Here is an 18,930-nt window from a genome sequence, read left to right as displayed (position 1 = left end):
AACATGTGGAATTCACTGCCACAGGAGGTGGTGGTAGCCACAAGTATAGCCACCTTCAAGAGGGGTTTAGATAAAAATATGGAGCACAGGTCCATCAGTGGCTATTAGCCACAGTGTGTGTGTATATATAAAATTTTTTGCCATTGTGTGACACAGAGTGTTGGACTGGATGGGCCGTTGGCCTGATCCAACATTGCTTCTCTTATGTTCTTATGTTAGTATAGGGATGTCAAACTCATGTTATGCGGGCTGAATCAAGTCATAAATGAGCACTTGTCAGGCCAAGCCATGTATGTACCTATTTATTAGGTAGCAGAGATATAAGGACACAGACAAACACAATTAAAGATTTTTTAAAAACCTTAAAACATTAGATCTAGGTCTTAAAGGTGCTTCGCTTTTCTCCCATGGGATCCAGAGAAGATGAAGAAGATATTGGATTTATATCCCGCCCTCCACTCCAAAGAGTCTCAGAGCGGCTCACAATCTCCTTTACCTTCCTCCCCAACAGACACCCTGTGAGGTGGGTGGGGCTGGAGAGGGCTCTCACAGCAGCTGCCCTTTCAAGGATAACCTCTGCCAGAGCTATGGCTGACCCATAATATGAAATCACTGAATAGGTGAAAAATGCCATGCTAGCAGGTGCAAGTGGAGGAGTGGGGAATCAAACCCGGTTCTCCCAGATAAGAGTCCGCACACTTAACCACTACACCAAACTGGGCAAAGGAAGCTCTGGCTCTTTCCTTCCTTCCCCAGGGGACCAGGAGAGGGAGAAGCCTCAGCCAATAGAAGGAAGAGTGGCTTGGCTCAGTAGCTGGGCTGTGCAATTGAGTCTGGCAAAGCAAGCTCTCCTTCCCCCCTTCCTTCCCAAGGGAGGAGCCTCAGCCAATGGAGGAAATGTTTTGCTCTGTAGCTTCTGTGAAATTGAGCAAGCCTGACAAAACAAGCTGTTATGCAGAAGGAAGCAAGAGACAGGGAGAAGGAAGCAGATGACAACCAATTGCTTGCGGGCCTGATAGGAGCCCTCCAGAAGCCTAATTTGGCCCCTGGGCCACATGTTTGACACCCCTGCATTAGTACAATGTTCACAGTGGAATAGATCAGATATCAATAAAAATGATATAGGATTCCCTGTGACTTGGAATAATCCCAAAACAAAACGTTAATAGAGCTAAAACTAATTCTCATAGGGTGGAAGTTCTCATTTCCTTAATCTCATTCCCTCTCCTAGAGATAAACTAGGCAAGTGAAAAAGTGTTAAAACTACTAAACTACTACTACAGAAAAATCTAAATTAAAAGTTTCACTTTCCTCTTCCTAATGCATTCCTTGATAGAGCCATCCATCAAGGGTAAGTTATCTCAGGAAGGATCATAAACCTGATGCAATGTAATTACTGATCTAAAAGTATTGCATTTCATGGCATGAAATGAATTGGCAACTCTACTTTATGCCTTATGAAGCAACTGACTAATGATTGATTATTGCGATTAAGAAAGAAAAAATGGGAGAAACCAGGCATGGTATTCCACAGTCCAGTTACACAAGCAACAGAAGTGGGGCCAATGTGTAGTGAAGACACTTAACAAGCAGTTTGTGGCAGGATGTGTGTAGTTGGTACATGGCCAGTGTCTAGTGAGAAATGAAGAGGGGGGGAAAGGACCTCATGCCATCAAATGTCAGTGGTAAATATCAGGACAGCTACACAAGAATGGTGCACCCCAAAGGTGCAGACAGTGCCACTGGTGAGCTGCAAGCCTCAGGGATACTGCACTAACCTACCAACAATACCAGTTGGTCCCAACCCCAAGCAAAAAGACAGAAAACAACTCCCAGAAGTTCTCTATGGTTCCACTAAAGGCTCAAGCTATTTGAGGAACATTCATAGAATTTTAAGGCGAAAGTTTAATTTCTTAAGAGAAACTAATATAAAATGTTAGCTGTCTTCATTCAGCATTGGGGACAGAACACAATATAATAACTGCTGGGGGGAGGGGTTGTGGGAGAGAAGGTTATTGTGAAACAGACTTTATTTGAGGAAATCAAAATTATTTATGACAAGTTTGAGAACACACACCATCTTCTCTGGCAGCAGAACAGTTCAGAAAGGGATCCATGGTAGCCACTCCTGATGGTTCAGTGGACAGTTGCTAAGGACATTTGTTTCACATCTGAGAAACACACATCTTTCAGTAATAAAAAAATAACACTTTATTTGCAAAATAAAAGTAATTACATAGTGATATAAATAAACTTACATGTACAAATAATCTATGTAAATCCCACAAGATATATCCTGTTCAAACACATGAATGTCAAAGTGGGTCACCAAAGTTATCTACAGACACCAGAATTTCTAAGATCTGCCTTAGCAATAAATGGTTAAATTTATGTTTCATAAATGAAAATTCATTTATTAATTTTCTACAAGCAAATGTACTGAGTAGGAACACAACCAACAGCCTCAAAGACACTTTTGCAAATCCATCCAGAGAAGAACACACTTCACATTAAAGGCATTACTTTCTGTGGTAACACAATGTAACACGAAAGGCCGAGCTTTAATCTTATTCCTTTAGATCAGATGCAAATTTATATTGAAGGCTCCTACGGATTTAGAATAATACTCTTAAAATGAGAAGATACAGCTACGCCTTGATCCTTAATGTGGACGTAAAGCTATATAACAGAGAATGCAAGAGGACATAAACACTTCTCTTACAGTGAAATGCAGCTTCACACATAAGCTCCATTTACACAGGCACACTGACTTGCTGAGCACTGTTCCTCAGCACCTTTTAAAGTTTGAATACAGCAACATTCAACTCTGGCCAAGAGAAAGGGGGGAAAGTGTACTGTCGGGGTACAATCCTCACAGTAACAGCAATGTAAAGCAGGGCTTTTGCGAATGGTGAAATGCTTTGAAGAACAGGTTGCCCAACAATTTTAATGAAATCAAGTTAACCTTTTAAGAAAAAATACAAACATTGAAGCACAAAGCACAGTTGCTCAGGCCAAATTCACTGCAAGTGCCCTTCCCGCTGAATTCGCAGGCGTTCCTTTTCAACTTGCAAGCGTTCTTTCTCAATTTGCAGCTTCTCTGATTCAAACTTCAGGAATTGCAGCCTCTCCTTCTCTAGCTGTAAACGCTCCTTTTCAATTTTAAGTTTTTCCGTTTCTAGATCCAGAGGCTGCACAGTGGGCTTCTCTGCTTGGCTGGCATCATTTTCTGGGGAGGGTTTTTCAGCATGCAGAGCCTCAAGCCTCAGTTTCTCTCTCTCCATCTGCAACCGCTCCTTTTCCAGCTGAAGCCTTTCATGCTCCAGGTCAATGTGTCGCAGCCGCTCCTTTTCGATCTGCAGCCGCTCCTTCTCCACTTGCAGTCGCTCTGCTTCGATATCCAGGCGCTGTTTTTCGAGTTCCAACTTCTGTTTCTCCAGGCTGATGAGCAAATGGGAATCTTCATAAACCAGCCTAGCTTGGGCAGAGCTTAGATTGCCGAACTCTTCAATATGGGCAAAATCAGGAAGATCATTTTCCTTTTTGGAGTCTGGCAACACGGAGGACAAAATCTCTTCTTCTTCCTCAATAGGAAACTAGGAAAATCAATTGAAGTATTTACTGATTACTTTTAATATTGTTCTAAGCTGGAAAAATAAAGATGGTCTACATTTTACAGTTACAATTCACATGTTTAATCCATAGTTTCATTTGCATACTGCCTGCATAAACCCTATGGTATGATTTTACATATTAACACAGGTGGTCAGGCATGCTGTAAGGCTTAAAGCAGATCTTACGGTGATCACATAGCTGCTCAACTACACAAAAAGGAGCAAAAACCTGACCCCAAACTGGAATTGAATACCTAAAAGGTTGAGGAACCCTGTGGGGTAGATGGGGCTGAAAGAGCTCTGAGAGAGCTGTGACTGACCCAAGGTCACTCATCTGGCTTTACATGTGGAGTAGTGAAATCAGACTAGGCATGTTTAGGTCACAAAGGCCTTCTTCAATGGTCCCAATTTAATACCGCATACAGAGTATGATAAATCCAATACTATATGAAACAATCTGTATTGCACTCAACATTTTAAGGTCATGTGGGTGCATTCCAAGATACTTGAAATGGCACAAAACACTGTGGGAGTTTCACATCTGGCTACTGATCTTTATAGCCCCACCAAAGGAAATGTAAAATAACATACTCAATACAGCAGTTCCTTCACCCACAGTGTGCATATGTGTACTACAATGGTAAATTAGTTGCTTGCTTTCTCTTCCATGAGCAGAGGCAGAAGGGGTAATCTCATCCCCTTCTCCTTTCCCACTACAGCTACGCAGCAAAATGAAGCTATTAGTACACAGAAATCCCCCGGAATAAACTTTCCCAGGAAGAGAAATGTCTCTGGAGGAAAGGGAAGCAGGGAAGATACACTGCCAGTGCTTTCCACCTGCTATTCACAAGATCCAAATCAAAGCATCCAATTAAAAAGAAAATTAAATAAATATAGATTACCGTTGATGCTTCCAGTTAAAAATGTAATTCTAGCCACCAGGCCGGAAATCTACATCTTATAAAAGAGACTCCCAGGCTAACACAAAACTTTTAGGAGTGACGGAACCAACACCATCATTTTATATATTGTCTTTTTATCCAAAATTGGCATACAGATGTGACCAAGACTGCTTTCTCATCAGGTGTAAGAGATTATGGGTACAGTTGTCACTGAAATTATATAAGCCAAAAAAAACCCCAAAATCACACCTCACACATACAAAGTAGGCTTACAGTGCAGAAACTACTCACTTCAAAACTCTGTGGATCTTCCTCTTCTTCTTCTACTTTGACTTCAGTTAATGACCCCCCTGCTTCCCGGAAGTCTGTGATATTCTGCCATTCAAAATTAGATTCATTTGGAAATCCAATTTTCTCATCTATATCTTCATTAAGAGAATCATCCAAATCAGATGAAGGAAGGTGAAACCCAGCACCTACAAGCTTGATGTTGGAATTCAATCGCTTTCGCTTCATAAGGGCTCTCCAGTCGAGGTATCGTCTTTTCACTTCTGTCCCTGTCCTTTGCTCTCCTTCACCCACAGCATTAACACACTCGGCTATTTCCTCCCAAGCCTTCCGTTTCATTTCATTAATTGTTGTATTGAGTTGTTTAGAAAAAAGCACTTCTCTCCTTTTTCGGATTTCTTTAAGTAGTGTTTGAGTTTCTTGAACACTAAAATTGCTTTTTCTTTTCCTCTTTAGTTGTTTCATCTTTTCCAGCTTTCAGTGTACTTGTTTCTGTAGCAGACAAAAAGAGATCAGCGGTGAATTCCTTCGTTTCATAATTACCAACCTGGAACTCCGTATGCTCCTGCACAGTAAGGAGTTGTACCTTGTTATATTTTCTTCTTTTAATAGCTTAGATATAAACAGCAAACAAAAAGATAATGACCGTTTTCGCACACAGCTCACCTAGCAGTCACAATCCTGTTCCCTCCACAGCGTCTGGTCGGATTTCCCACCATCTGCGCCGAAGTTACAGGAAGTGCCGCAGCTTTTGCGTAGCAAACGTAAACCGCTAAAACCCAGTTTACGTTTGCGATGCAAAAGCCGCGGCACTTCCTGTAACTCCAGCGCAGATGGTGGGATATCCGACAGACGCTGCAGAGGGAACAGGATTGTGACTGCGAGGTAAGCTGTGTGCGAAAACCGTCATAGATTGCATTTCAGTCAATGAATTTAACTCCATTAAACATTAATATCCCCCCCCCAAAAAAAAGTAGCCTCAGGAACGCAACATATTGTAGCAACACAATTTTAAGAAAAAGAATGCCCTAATATAATTAAAATTCAGTACTGAAAATAAAGGGTTCTATCTCAGATGCACATTTTTTTTTTTTGCCATTCACAGCCAACTTATGGTGACTTATAGGGTTTGCAAGACCAGAGATGTTAAGAGGTGGTTTATCATTTTCTACCTCTGAATAGCAGCCTCAGACTTCCCTGGTGGGAAGTCTCCCTTGCAAGTAGGGCTGACCCCTTGTTTAGAGGCCAAGCTCAGGCTAGCCTGGGCTATCCATGTTATGGCAGCTACACTGTTGTAACATATAAAATTACAAATCAGTTCAATATCTATTTGGGGAATAAACTGGAAAATTATTTTTAAAAGTATACAGTAAATTATTTATATACTTTCTAATACTTTCAAATAGCTGCTGTTAGTTTCCCTTAGTTTCTTCTGTTTAAATTTTGTAACTGTTGGCTAATACTGTTATTCCTGGACAAAAGGTAATTAATTTATTAAAACATTTCTAATCCACCACTGCCACCAAAGAATAATTCACATAAATATGAAAGTGTCTTCACAAGGTTCCCAATAATAATCTGATTATTTAATTAATGCTTTAATGCAACTTGATCATTATTTGGCAAATCAGCTGACTAGATCTTTTTAGACTTGGTCAACCCTAAAGCGCCATAACTAAGTTTCAACTTACTCTGATGTGTTTAGTCAAGCATCTGATCCCTGCAAAGCACACAGGAATTGTACAGTGTGCTAACTTCCAATCTGTTAAAGCAGTAAATGGGGTAACTGTCCTGCAATAAGGACTGCATGGGAAAGGCCTACACAATTGTAATGAATAATGGTGTCACTATGCCACCTCATCTGTATTGGGAAAACAAACAAAATGGTTTCAGGTCAGTAGCCGTGCTGGTCTGAAGCAACAGAAAAAAGTTTGAGTCCAGTGGCATCCTTAAGACTAACAAAGTTTGATTCTGGGTATGCAGAGAGAGCCATTCAACTGGGCATGCACAGAGAGCCATTCAACCTCAAATCAGACATAATCGTGCAAAGGAAATGAGCACTGGACAAGAGGCACTGTCACAGAAATACCAAACAAGATGGTCATGTTTCATCACGGCAGTTGCTAATCTGTGTAGTTCCATACATGGAACTGTATCTGCTTAAATGAATTTAGGTTCTTTCTCCTTAAGCAGTGTGCCCTTGACTGAAGTCAGCTAAAATGCTACTGCCTTTCATACTCAACTCCTTCTCAGCCACATTACATAGAGGCATCATAAAATCTCAGAGGACTGTACAGCATGTTCAAACTTTGGGCTTCGGTTGCCATTCTACAACAGTCGGTAGGCTTCTGTCTCTTTCTAATTTATTTTATTTTGCCAGTTCATTTATACTATTGGCTCTTTTAACATTGTAGATTCTGCCAGCTGTGCCACCCAGCATCCCAAAGGGAATTTCCTCAGGAAGTGACAGTTACACAAAACTCAGGCCTCAAGAACAAGGAAGGACATCTGGCCTCTAATAGATGTAAATTCTGCTCGGTCTGAAGGCAAATTTCTTTCTGGGCTTCCATGCCCAGCCAACTGAATTTTGTAAGGCTAGGTGCAAGAACTCTGGATATCAGAAAAGTCATAAGAAACACAAACCCACCCTACTAAATGACTTGAGCATCCTGAAGCCTTTGCACTTAGAAACACTTTCAGGCTTTGGCCATGAGAAAGGTTTACAGTTTTATGGAAAACTAGGTAGAAACTTCTCTTGTTCATATAATAGTAGAATGCAGGACTACCCAATGAAAATGATTGGCTGTAAATCCATACAAGGGAGATCTACTTCATGCAATGCGCTATTTTCACAAGTGCTGTCACAAAATATGGTGATGGACAACAGTTTAGAAGGCTTTCGGAGGGAGTTAAGCTCTAACTGACATGAGAGGCAACAAGGTTGACATTCCCCAGTTGAGGGCTGGGGATCCCCCAGTTTGGAGCCCCTCCCCCTGCTTTATGGCTTATCAGAGAGGGTGGGGATGCCTGCTGGATGCTCCATTATACCCTATGGAGATCAGTCCCCATAGGATATAATGAAGAATCAATCTGTGAGTATCTGAGGCTCAGGGTGGCTGTTTCTTGAGGTAAAGGCAACAAATTTTCAGCATAGCTGCTGGTGCCTCTCCTCAATACCCCAACCCCCAAGTTTCAAAAACATTGGACCAGGGGGTCCAATTGTATGAGCTCCAAAAGGTGTCCCTATCCTCCATTATTTCCAATGAAGGGAAGGCATTTAAAAGGAACACAACCCTTTAAATGCAACAGCAGTTCACTCGCTTTGGAGTTCAATCACACTTCTTTCCTCCCCTCTCCTGGAGCCTCCTGGTAAGTCCCCTGCCAGCTTGTCAGCCTCACCTGGCAGCCCTATAGGTATATCAATGGTTATTCACCATGATGGCTAAATGGAACGTTCAGGCACACATGCAATAATGCCTCCGAATACAACGTCATTTGGGCAAACAATGGGGGCAGTGAAGACTGTTGATAATTCCTATTAACATCTAACTTAGAGGTGTCAAACTAATTTGTCACAAGGGCTGGGTCTGACATAAATGTCACTTTGTCGGGCCAGACCATGTCTGTCATAAACTGTAATGCCAGTTACTGAAGATAGAAACTTTATAAAGGAAACAGGCAAACTCAATTAACAATATTATCTTTTACTCAAAATACAAACAGAAACAATTGATTCCTAGCAGTGAAAGCAATTGATTTATTGGGGAGTCCACAAAAGCCCCAATAAATGTATTTAATTATATGCAAGACTAGTTTTTCCCCCCAAAGGGATACTGTAAAAGGGGGAGTTCTTATATTTCCGTACTTAGCAGCTACTTGTGGACCAGATAAGAGCCTTGGCCAGTTCTGGCCCCAAGGCCTTATGTTTGACACCCCTGATCTAACAAGTCACTGATGAAACAGGATACTAGGCTACACAGGGCCCTAGCCTGATCAAGCAGGCCTCTTCCACATGTCAAATGTGATGCTGCTCTTTTAATATAACTCTTCCAGAGGTTAGCATCTACTCATAAATTTTGGATATTCTGGAATTGACTGGAAAGAAATTCTGTGTGTGGGGTGGGGGGACAGAATCCCTGACACAAAAGTTGCTTCCTTTTGTCTTCCAGGAATGAAGTTTTCATAAATTGAAAAGGTACTAATTAATTCAGAAGCAGCAAATAATACTGAGCTTTTGCCACAACCAGATAAAGGATCATAGTATTTTCCTCTAAATTATAACTTTTGCAGTTTCTTGCATGAGATATCTCATCAAGGCTTGTGAATTATTAGTATTTGCATGGATTAAAGCAATCAGGTGTTTAAATTCATATGAAAATAGGAACACTGCTCTGATATTGCATACCATTATCATTATTTAAATGCAGCTGTATCTTAGAGACTAAAATTCTTTCAATAAAATTTCATTAAAGGATAGGAAATGGGAGGTGAAGAGAAAATAAATTGGAAGCCAAGTGATCAGTATATATTTTTAAAGTTCAAATTCCATCTTGAAAATTTATTTACAGTATATAATATATTTTGTCTTGTTCTCTTCAGTTCTGCTAATTTTAAGGACTCACTTCTACATCCAGTTGTGAAGTGATAAAGTTTACAATTCACAAGGAGACTGCACAAGCCTAATTGGCTTTTTGTCACAGATAAAAATTCATTTTCATGAAAAAATGCTATATAGTTGAGGTGACTTTTGACAAGAATTTCAGAAGTAGAATAAATCCCTAACATCACTATGCCCTATTACTGTCTTTTTAAAAATAACCCTTACAAAATCCACTGGAACTCAATATGGTGGTGGTGGTGGGGGAGAATAATTGGTTTTATACCCACCCTTCACTACTTGAAGGAGTCTCAGAGCAGCTTACAATCACCTTCCCTTCCTCTTCCCACAACAGACACCCTGTGTGGTAGGTGGGGCTGAGAGAGCTGAGAGAATTGTGAGTGACTCCAAGTCACACAGCTGGCCTCATGTAGAAAAGTAGGGAGTCAAACCTGGTTCTCCACATCAGAATCCGCCACTCTTAACCACCATACCCAGCTGACTCACATTTATAAGTTTGGTCAGTGGTGCATGGATGGGAAACTTCTTAGCAACTCTGCGCAAACTGCATTGTGTTCCAAAAAGGAAGTAGTATATAAATATGGTACATAAATAAGAAAAATGGGAAGAGCCTATCATAAGATCCGGGAAGTTATTTGAAAATGATTCTATATATTTGCTTGGTTCTGAAACACTGATAAAACACAATTGTTGTGCTGTTGTTGTTTTTCTTGTTACACTACACAATGAGCTCCAACACATTCACTGAAGCATGGGGGAAAGAGCTAATCCAGGCATACTAATTTAGATCTTGATTTGACCTAACATCTACAAAGACAATCATTGTGATATATCCTATTTGACTGTGTGTTTCTTTGCACAAACCTATTGGACAGAGGTATCAAAATATAAAAGCCTTCAGGATGGAGCCAAGTGGTTGAGAAGATTTGTTTCATCAGAGCATGCTGATGACCAGAACAATAATTTGCAAAGCATACCACAGTCTAGCCACTTAAGAGATTTGGCTTTTCTTGTGGTAAGTGACCGGTTTATTACCTTTCACTGAGTGCCTAAAAGACAGATGCAATTGTCTGTTGTCATCCTAGTTACATCATTCCTTGATCCAGACTACACAGGGTCCAGATTAGTGATATAATCTTAGATGAAAATGGGAGTATCAACATCTACCATAGTTAGTGTTGTTCCTACTCCTGGTCATCTTCTACTGGCAGTAAAACACGCAGTCTCTATTATATGAAGCACTATTTAATTTTATAGGCATGGATCCTATGAACAATTGCATCTGTGCAAGGTAATTTGTATTATGAAGCACACTTCCCCTTCCACTAAAGTTTCATTTGCAAAATATCAGTGGTTTTTAAATGGGCGATTGCACAAATTGAAGTTTTAGCATCAAGGAAAGTGCACTCCATAGCACAGAGTATCTAGCTTGCCTCTAGCTAACTCATTCAAAGGATCCAAACCCAAGTTACTGGCCCTAAATCAGAGAAAATAAGTTCTGTAAACCCAACAAATTGATTTCAATTCAAGTGCAACTAACTTTGTTTGGATTTCAAGCACTGCATCTAATCTTCATCTGATACCCTGTACAGCAGAGGTCCCCAACCCCCGGGCCTGGAATTGGTACCGAGCCACGGCCTGTTTGCAATGGGCCGTGCAGCCTCGCTGCCCCCCCCGCATTGCGCCTTCCCCCCTGTCCCCGATGTCACCATTTTAAGGCTGGGGAAGCGGTGGTGAAGCACCTCCCAGGCTGACTCCCCCTGCCAATCCACTGATTGTCCAGGAAAACCACCACAGCGGTGAGGACACTGCCCTTGCCTCCTTCCTGGAAGGGGGGTGTCGGCCTGGGAGGAGCTTCACGGCCCCTTCCCTGGCCTTAAAATGGTGAAAACGGAGGGGAGGAGGCGAGGCTGCATGGTGGGGGAGCGAAGGAAAAGAAAACGGGGGGAGGATAGATCCAAGTGGGCAGCAGTGTTGGTCTGAAGCAGTAGAACAAAGTCGGAGGGAAGTTGCACCTTTAAGAGGCAGTGAGGCTGCGCAGGGGGGAAGGAGGGAGGGAGGAAACTGGGGGAGAAGGAGGCTGTGAGGCTGTGGGGGGGGGGCAGTGGCAAGGCTGCACAGGGGTGAAGGAGGGAGGAAAGAATGGGGGAGGAAAACAGGGGAAGAGGTGCCATGGGAGGCAGGGGGAGGACAAATTGGGTGCCCTCACCCTGCCGGCCCTGGGGCAAAAAAGGTTGGGGACCACTGCTGTACAGTATTAGATCATACCCTTCATATTGGCTTCTCTCTATCCAATCATTCACTATGTATTTTTGTCTCTCTAATAGCCTGATTTCAGAATTACAAATCCTACCTTTGTAGCCTTTCCTTACACCATACATTTCCCAGATTTATAATAGAATTTTCTAAATAATCAATGAAAACCTGCAACAGTTCAATGCACAACAGTTCAATGCACAAATATTCTTTGTAAAAGCTGTTTCACTATCTTTGTCCAAGTATCCTTATTATCTTCCTGTTTAGTGCCAGCCTTGATGTTTTCACAAGCAGCTCTCCAAAACAATTCTGATACCTCTTGAGTAACAGCAAATTTAGAATGCAGTGTGTTGTAAATATAGTTGAAGTTCTTTTTGTGATACATTGTTTTGCATTTGCCAATACTGAATTTCATCTGCAATGTTCATTCCAATTCTTCTTGAGCTGCAAAACAGTGCTACAATAATCAGACTTATTTAAGTACTCTTCAATACATTCTTGATCAAATACACAAAATACACCCTTTGTTCTCATTAGTTACAAGCAAAATCATTTTGAAACAGAAATATGAGAATAAACCAGAGATGGTGATGAAGTCTTGCAACACAAATCGTAGCCCCAAATTCCAAGACACTTTCATTTATAGATCATGCCCCAGAATTTGCAGGTGCAGTTTGAATTCATTGTAACTTGGTCTTTGAATTCCTAAAGCTTATTGTAAAATAAACAGAATTAGAATAAATGAACCATTTCTGTTATACAATATAATGCACGAAGATACTGTGAATGAAATCAGGGTGGTTAATCGCTGACATGATTTAGCTTCCCTGGTGCCCACCAAGTGGTTTTAGAAAGTGTGTGGGGCCAGGTGGGGTTTTTGCCCATCAAGACTTCTGATTGGTTGTGCAAAACTTTTAATAGCTGCCTTTGCAACAGTTGCCAGCAGAGCACAAGGATCTTTGCTGTGTACCTGAAGGTAAGCTACATGTATGCAAAAAAAAAAAAAATTAAATATGTTCATTTTTAAAACCATCCTGTTAACAGAGCTTCAGACTGATAAGCTGAGGAGTTACAACTAGTTATGCTTATCTCATCCCGCCCCGCCCCCCAACATTTTGTGATTGGTGACTGCTGTAGCATTTTGTAGTTGTTCTCCTCTTAGGGTCAGAAAGAACTTAAGAGCCTCACTAGATCAGACAAATGGTCTGTCAGGGGTGGTGAACGGTAGCTCTCCAGATGTTTGCCTACAACTCCCATCAGCCCCAGCCATTGGCCATGCTGGCTGGGGCTGATGGGAGTTGTAGGCAAAAAACATCTGGAGAACTACCATCCGCCACCCCTGGTCTATGTAGTTCAGCATCCTGCCTCACACAGTGGCCAACCAGTTCCTCTGGAGGATCAACAACAGGGCATGGAAGCTGAGACCTTCCTCTGATATTACCTCTAGCTCTTGGATTCAGAGGATTAGTGTGTGGAAGTTCCCCCCAATCACCATGGCTAGAAACCACCAACAGACCTATCCTCCATGAATCTATCTAAATCCCTTTTTAAAAGTATTCATTCTTATAACCATCACTACATCCTCTCGCAGCAAGTGCCACATTTTAATCACTTGCTGTGTAATGTATTTTCTTTTGTCCTGAATCAACTGCCCATGAGATTCATTGCAGGCCCTCATGAGTATTTTGGGAGAGAGATAAAACTTTCTCATTGTCAACTTTCTACTCCATTGAAAAGTTGCAGATTCTTCAGCATTTCCTCACAGGGAAGACGCGCTAACCCCCAATCATGACTGCTCTCTTCTGTACTTTCTACGGTACCAGTCTGCGATGTCCTTCGCGAAATACAGTGAACACAGTATTCTAAATTCAGTGTACACAGTGTATTCCAATACACAGAGTACAGTGTACACAGTATTACAAATGAGACTGCACCATGTATCTATACAGGGACATTATAATATTGGCTATTGTATTTTCAGTCCTGAACATAGAGTTTGTCTTTTCCACTGCTGCAACTCAATAGATTGACACCAAGATCTTTTCCTCAATCAGTCTCATCAAATTCAGACCTCACTGACCTAATCCTAAAGTTGGGACTTTTTTGTCCCAATGTGCATCACCATATGCTTACCAACACTGAACTTCATTTGCCACATTGTCACTCACTCACCCAACTTGTGGAAATCCTCATGGAGCTCTTCGGTCAGCCATGGTTTTCATCCTCCTCAACATTTTTGTGTCCATCTACAAACCTGGCAACTACACTATTCACCCCTAGTTCCAGATCTTTAGTACCAGCCCCAATAAAGATCCTTGTGGGACCCCGCCACTTACTTCCACTATAAGAACTGCCCATTCATTCCTACTCTTTGCTTCCTCCCATTTAACCAGGTTTTAATCCATGTGAACCAGTCTTCTTATATCATGACTGCTAAGTTGACTCAGGAGTCTTTAGCGAGGTACCTGGTACAGAAGGAAAATACGGAAGAGGACCTTATGTAAGTCCAAGTATATAATGTCTACCGGGTCACTGGTTGTATACATGCTTGTCCACTTTCCCAAAGAACATCAAAAGGTTGGTGAGACAGTATTTCCGTTTGCAGAAGTAACAGATTTTCCTTCAGCAGGTGTTGTTCCTTTATATGCTTAATAATTCTATCTTTGATTACAGTTTTTACTAATTCGTCTAGGACAAATGTTAGGCTGACTGGCCATAAATTTCCTGGTTCCCTTCTGGACCTCTCTTTAAAAATTGGTGTAATATTTGCTATTCTCCAGTCTTCTGTTACAGCGGCTGTACTTAGCGATAGTAGATCAACTATCTGAGTTCCCTAAGAACTCTCGTGTATACGCAATCAGGACCTGGAGACTTACTGATTTTTAATTTCCGCAAGAAGTCTAGGACTTTATTTCTCATAATCTCAATTTGACTCAGTTCTTCAGATTTCCTTCTTGAAAAGAGTGGCTGTGGCATTGGTATATGCCCCATACTTCCCACAGAAGCAAAAAATCCATTGAACTCCTCTGCCGTCTCCCCATCTTTTTTTAGTAATTCCTTTGATCCTTGGTCATCTAAAGGCCCAACTGCTTCTCTGGCTGTTTTCCTGCTCTGAATATATATTTTTTAAAATATGTATTGTTTGTCTTGATGCCTTTATTTTTTATTTTATTTATTAATGGGATTTCTATCCTGTCTACCCTGCCAAGGCAGGCTCAGGGTGGGATTAACAGCTAATTCCTCAAAATCAATTTTTGCTTGCCTAATTTCTTTTATCAGAGCCCGTAGTCCCCCCCTTATGATCAATTCAATGGGGCAGACCTTAAACTTTTTAAAAGATGCCTCTTTGTTTTTATAGCTTCCTTAACTTGCATTGCTATCAAGGGTGACCACAGGCTGGGATCCCTGTTCTAAACTAATCACATCCCTCTGTACAAGTAGGAAACAGTCATGATAAGGAAATTTATACCAGCATAAACTTTTACAGTCAATCACCCATTCAACTGGGTATATGCAGCAGACCCTTACTATAGTTCTGTGTAGGATATATGGGAGGGGAGGCACAGGAAGAGGCCATAAAACGGAAGTAGCACATGACAAAATGCAACTGCATGAAATCAATGCATAGTCAAGAAAAACTAAACAAAACACTGGTTTTTAAAAAAGAAACAAGTTACTTGCCAGAGGAATTAAGTGCCAATAAGTTTTTAAAGTGCCACAAGGGATTAGTTAATACTGACACCACAACTTCTTGTAAACATAACCATGGCTATTTCTATTCGCTTTCTGCTTGTGGGAGATGATTTTAAAGAATACATGCCTCCAAGAAACTATTCTCAACCTTCCACTCAAAGCGGTATAGTTCCTTGAAGGCTCACAAAAATTGTGGCAGGCTGCCTGTGAGCAATGTTCCCTCTAAGCTGCAGAGTCTTGTGAGCAAAAAATTCTACTTTGTGAGCTACTGCATAAATTATGGTGCTCTGGGGCCATTTTTCCTGAGCTAAGACAAAAATGTGTGAGCTGGAGGCTAAAAATCTGTGCACTAGCTCACGCTAACTTAGCTTAGAGGGAACACTGGCTGAGAGCCAGTTTGGTGTAGTGGTTAAGTGCTTGGGCTCTTATCTGGGAGAACTGGGTTTGATTCCCCACTCCTCCACTTGCACCTGCTGGAATGGCCTTGGGTCAGCCATAGCTCTCGCAGAGTTGTCCTTGAAAGGGCAGCTGCTGCAAGAGCTCTCTCCTCCCCACCTACCTCACAGGGTGTCCTTGGGCGGTGGGGAGAGATTGTGACCGCTCTGTGACTTTGAGATTCAGAGTATAGGGTGGGATATAAATCCAGGGCTTGGATTCAGTGGGAGCTCAAAGGAGCACAGCTCCTGAATCTTTCTGAGAGTTCCACCTCCTTGTCCATTGAATAGTAGGTGCAGCTGCGTAACAATCTCTGGATGAGCTCCACCACCTATTTTTCTACAAAACGGCCCCTGTATAAATCCATTATCTTCTTATTGTGAGTCACTGCTCAAATACCTTCCTCACACACACACATTTTGTGAGTCTTTAAGGATTTAACCGGATCCTCCTCGCTCTTTTCTACCGCTGCAGACAATCACGGCTTACCCATCTTGGTACAGCCCGTTCTATCACCAGAGGGCTCTACCACTTTTTTCTCTCTGCGACTGGAATAGAAATAGAGCTGAGTCAGGAGAAAGGGAAGGTTGATATTAAACCTGCTGCGCCTCAAGAGCTCCACACGGATCCTACAGTGCAAGGGAGGAGGAGGGGGGGCGAAAGGGTCCACCCTTCTCCTTGAAACCAGCACAGACGTTACGACCCGCCCGAAAGGGAGGGGGAAATAACGTCTCCCCTAGAGCTTGCTAGAGAAGGAGGTGAGGCCGTGGACTGTCTCCTCCGCCTCCCTCCGACGGTGCAATGAGAAGCGGCTGGGAAGAAGTGAAGGCGGAAGGATGCCCCTTAGGAAAACTACGCAGGGTGAAGGGCGGGGAGAGGAAGAAACCGCCAAGTTTCCCTCACAACCAAAAGAAAAAAAAAAGGCAGCGCCTCCCGCTGCCTGCCCCACTGCTCCCCGCAGATTAACGCGGCTCCTCCCCTTCCTTCTATCCTCCCCATCCTCAGCAGCGCAAAAGTGACTCACCTGCGCGCAACGCTCCCCCCTCGGAACGCCGGCCTTTTGACCCACCCCCCTGCCGCTGGCGAACCCGCTTGTCACTCACCCCGCCACGTAGCGCTGTGATTGGCCGGGAGCCTCCCTCCTCGTCATCCGCGCGGCGCACGCTCCCCAACGGTTCCAACCGCCTCCCCCTCGCCTCATTCCCGAACTCGCGCAACTTTGCCCGAGCCGCGCTCGTTTTCCCCCACCTCCCGTTTCCCTTTGGCCGAATCTTCTTCTGTCATGTCTATTGGTTCGAAGATCTGCTCGTCAACTTTCATTGGCTGTGGGAGAGGGTGGTCGCTGATCGCCTCGCCCATGCTTCCCGCCCTTTCCAGTCGTCCTTGGAGAGAGAATGGGACGAGACGCGGGTGGGGAAGGGAGGGCGTGGTCGTAGCAAACCCGCCCTTTATTTTGCTTCCGTCGTATGGGGCTGATTTCCTTGCTTAAAGAGTAAAGAGAACGTTTTGGGGGTCTATGGTAGTTTGAAAAGGTGACGCGTTTTTGTTAGCTTTGAATGAGGAAGAGCGGAAAACCTTTTTAGGGTATGTAAAGCGACTTGCTCCTGTGGCCTGTTTCTATGGAAACAGGCGGGGCTGAGAAGGTGGAGGGACTGGTTGCCCCTCTGTAAGTTTTCTCAGCTGGATTTCCTCCTCTAGTCGATCGAGTTCCCTCCACAGGTCCTTTTTGAGGGTTAGTGACAGCAAGCAAGAAACTAGGATTCGGCAAACTGTAAATCGGAGGCAACGCCAAATTATTCAGATTTATTGTTGTTCGGTCGCACAGTTGAGTCCGACTCTTTGCGACCCCATGGACAAAGTCACGCCAGGCCCTCCTGTCTTCCACCATCCTCCGAAGTCTGCTCAAAACTGTGTTAGTTACATCAGTAATGCTGTTCAGCCATCTCATCTTTTGCCGTCCCCTTCTTTTGCCTTCTGTCTTTCCTAGCATCAGGATCTTCTCCAGGGAGTGCTCCTTTCTCATTTGGTGGCCAAACTATTTGAGCTTCAGCATCCGACCTTCCAGTGACCAGTCTGGGTTGATTTCCCTTAGGACTGACTGATTTGATCTTGCAGTCCAAGGGACTCACAAGAGTCTTCTCCCGCTCAAAAGCATCTATTCTGCTCTCAGCCTTCCTTATGGTCCAGCTCTCATAGTATACATTACTACTGGGAATACCATCGCTTTGACTACGGAGTTTTGTTGGCAGGGTGATGTCTCTTCTTTTTATTATACTGCCCAGGTTCACCATAGGTGTCCCCCCAAGGAGCAAACGTCTTTTAATTTCATGGCTACAGTCACCATCTGCAGTAATCTTGGATCCCAGAAATGTGAAGTCTGTCACTACTTCCATGGCTTCCCCTTCTATTTGCCAAGGTGTGATGGGGCCAGATGCCACGATCTTAGTTTTTTTGATGTTGAGTTTCAAGCCTACTTTTGTGCTCTCCAGATTATTCAGATTAGTGGACATTAAAACAATTGCAAAAAGCAAACTGGGGGAGTGGGCAGCAACACAGTAAATTAAAAAATGTTTGAAAAGTGTGAAGTGTTGCACTAGAGCAGGGATGGCCAAACTTGCTTAAAATAAGAGCCAAATAGAATAAATGTCAGATGCTTGAGAGCCGCAAGTGAAGGAAGGAAGGAAGGAAGGAAGGAAGGAAGGAAGGCAGACGGGTGGAGGGAGAGGTGGAAAGAAAGCAACTTTAAATGCATTCTCCAAGCCACCAGCTGGCTTGGCGTGGAGAAGTGATTTAAAGAGACAAATGTCTTTCCAATCCAGCTGACAGGGCAGTGGGAGCTTTGAGAGCCACAAAGTATGTGTGAAAGAGGCACATGTGGCTCCTGGGCCACAGTTTGGCCACCACTGCACTTGAAACTATGGATTTTTAGTTTATATCCTTGGGGTTTCAACAGGAAGTGACTGTCCATGAAAGATATTAGAATTGTAGGGAATAACTTGCCAAAAATGTGGGCTCCAAAAGGATACAGAACTGGAAGGGGTGTAGAAAAAGGCAACCAAAATGGGGAAGGCTTGAAACAGTGGCATTTACACCACAGCATGCAGAGAGCCACATTTGTGGTTGC

General features: G+C 42.9%; 1 protein-coding gene across 3 annotated transcripts; it reads right to left on the bottom strand.

Annotated features, from left to right (window-relative positions):
* Nucleotides 1-2,187: 2,187 nt before the first annotated feature.
* Nucleotides 2,188-17,214, bottom strand: MSANTD4 (Myb/SANT DNA binding domain containing 4 with coiled-coils). Of its 3 annotated transcripts, none has more exons than XM_060234873.1 (3): nucleotides 16,910-17,214; nucleotides 4,808-5,296; nucleotides 2,188-3,596 (listed from the first exon to the last, which is right to left on the bottom strand). In XM_060234873.1, exons 2-3 carry the CDS (start codon nucleotides 5,267-5,269, stop codon nucleotides 3,021-3,023), a joined length of 1,038 nt encoding a protein of 345 aa, XP_060090856.1. In that variant the 5' UTR covers nucleotides 5,270-5,296; nucleotides 16,910-17,214; the 3' UTR covers nucleotides 2,188-3,020. The 3 variants fall into 3 exon arrangements, with proteins under 3 accessions (XP_060090856.1, XP_060090855.1, XP_060090857.1); XM_060234872.1 differs by having other exon boundaries at nucleotides 16,831-16,984; XM_060234874.1 differs by lacking the exon at nucleotides 16,910-17,214 and adding an exon at nucleotides 16,296-16,794.
* Between the last annotated feature and the right edge of the window lie 1,716 nt (nucleotides 17,215-18,930).

Source organism: Heteronotia binoei, chromosome 3 (assembly GCF_032191835.1).
Source record: "Heteronotia binoei isolate CCM8104 ecotype False Entrance Well chromosome 3, APGP_CSIRO_Hbin_v1, whole genome shotgun sequence".
NCBI classification, from domain to species: domain Eukaryota; kingdom Metazoa; phylum Chordata; class Lepidosauria; order Squamata; family Gekkonidae; genus Heteronotia; species Heteronotia binoei.
The sequence above is the reverse complement of the archived record's forward strand: the minus strand, read 5'-3'. Positions and strand labels throughout refer to the sequence as shown.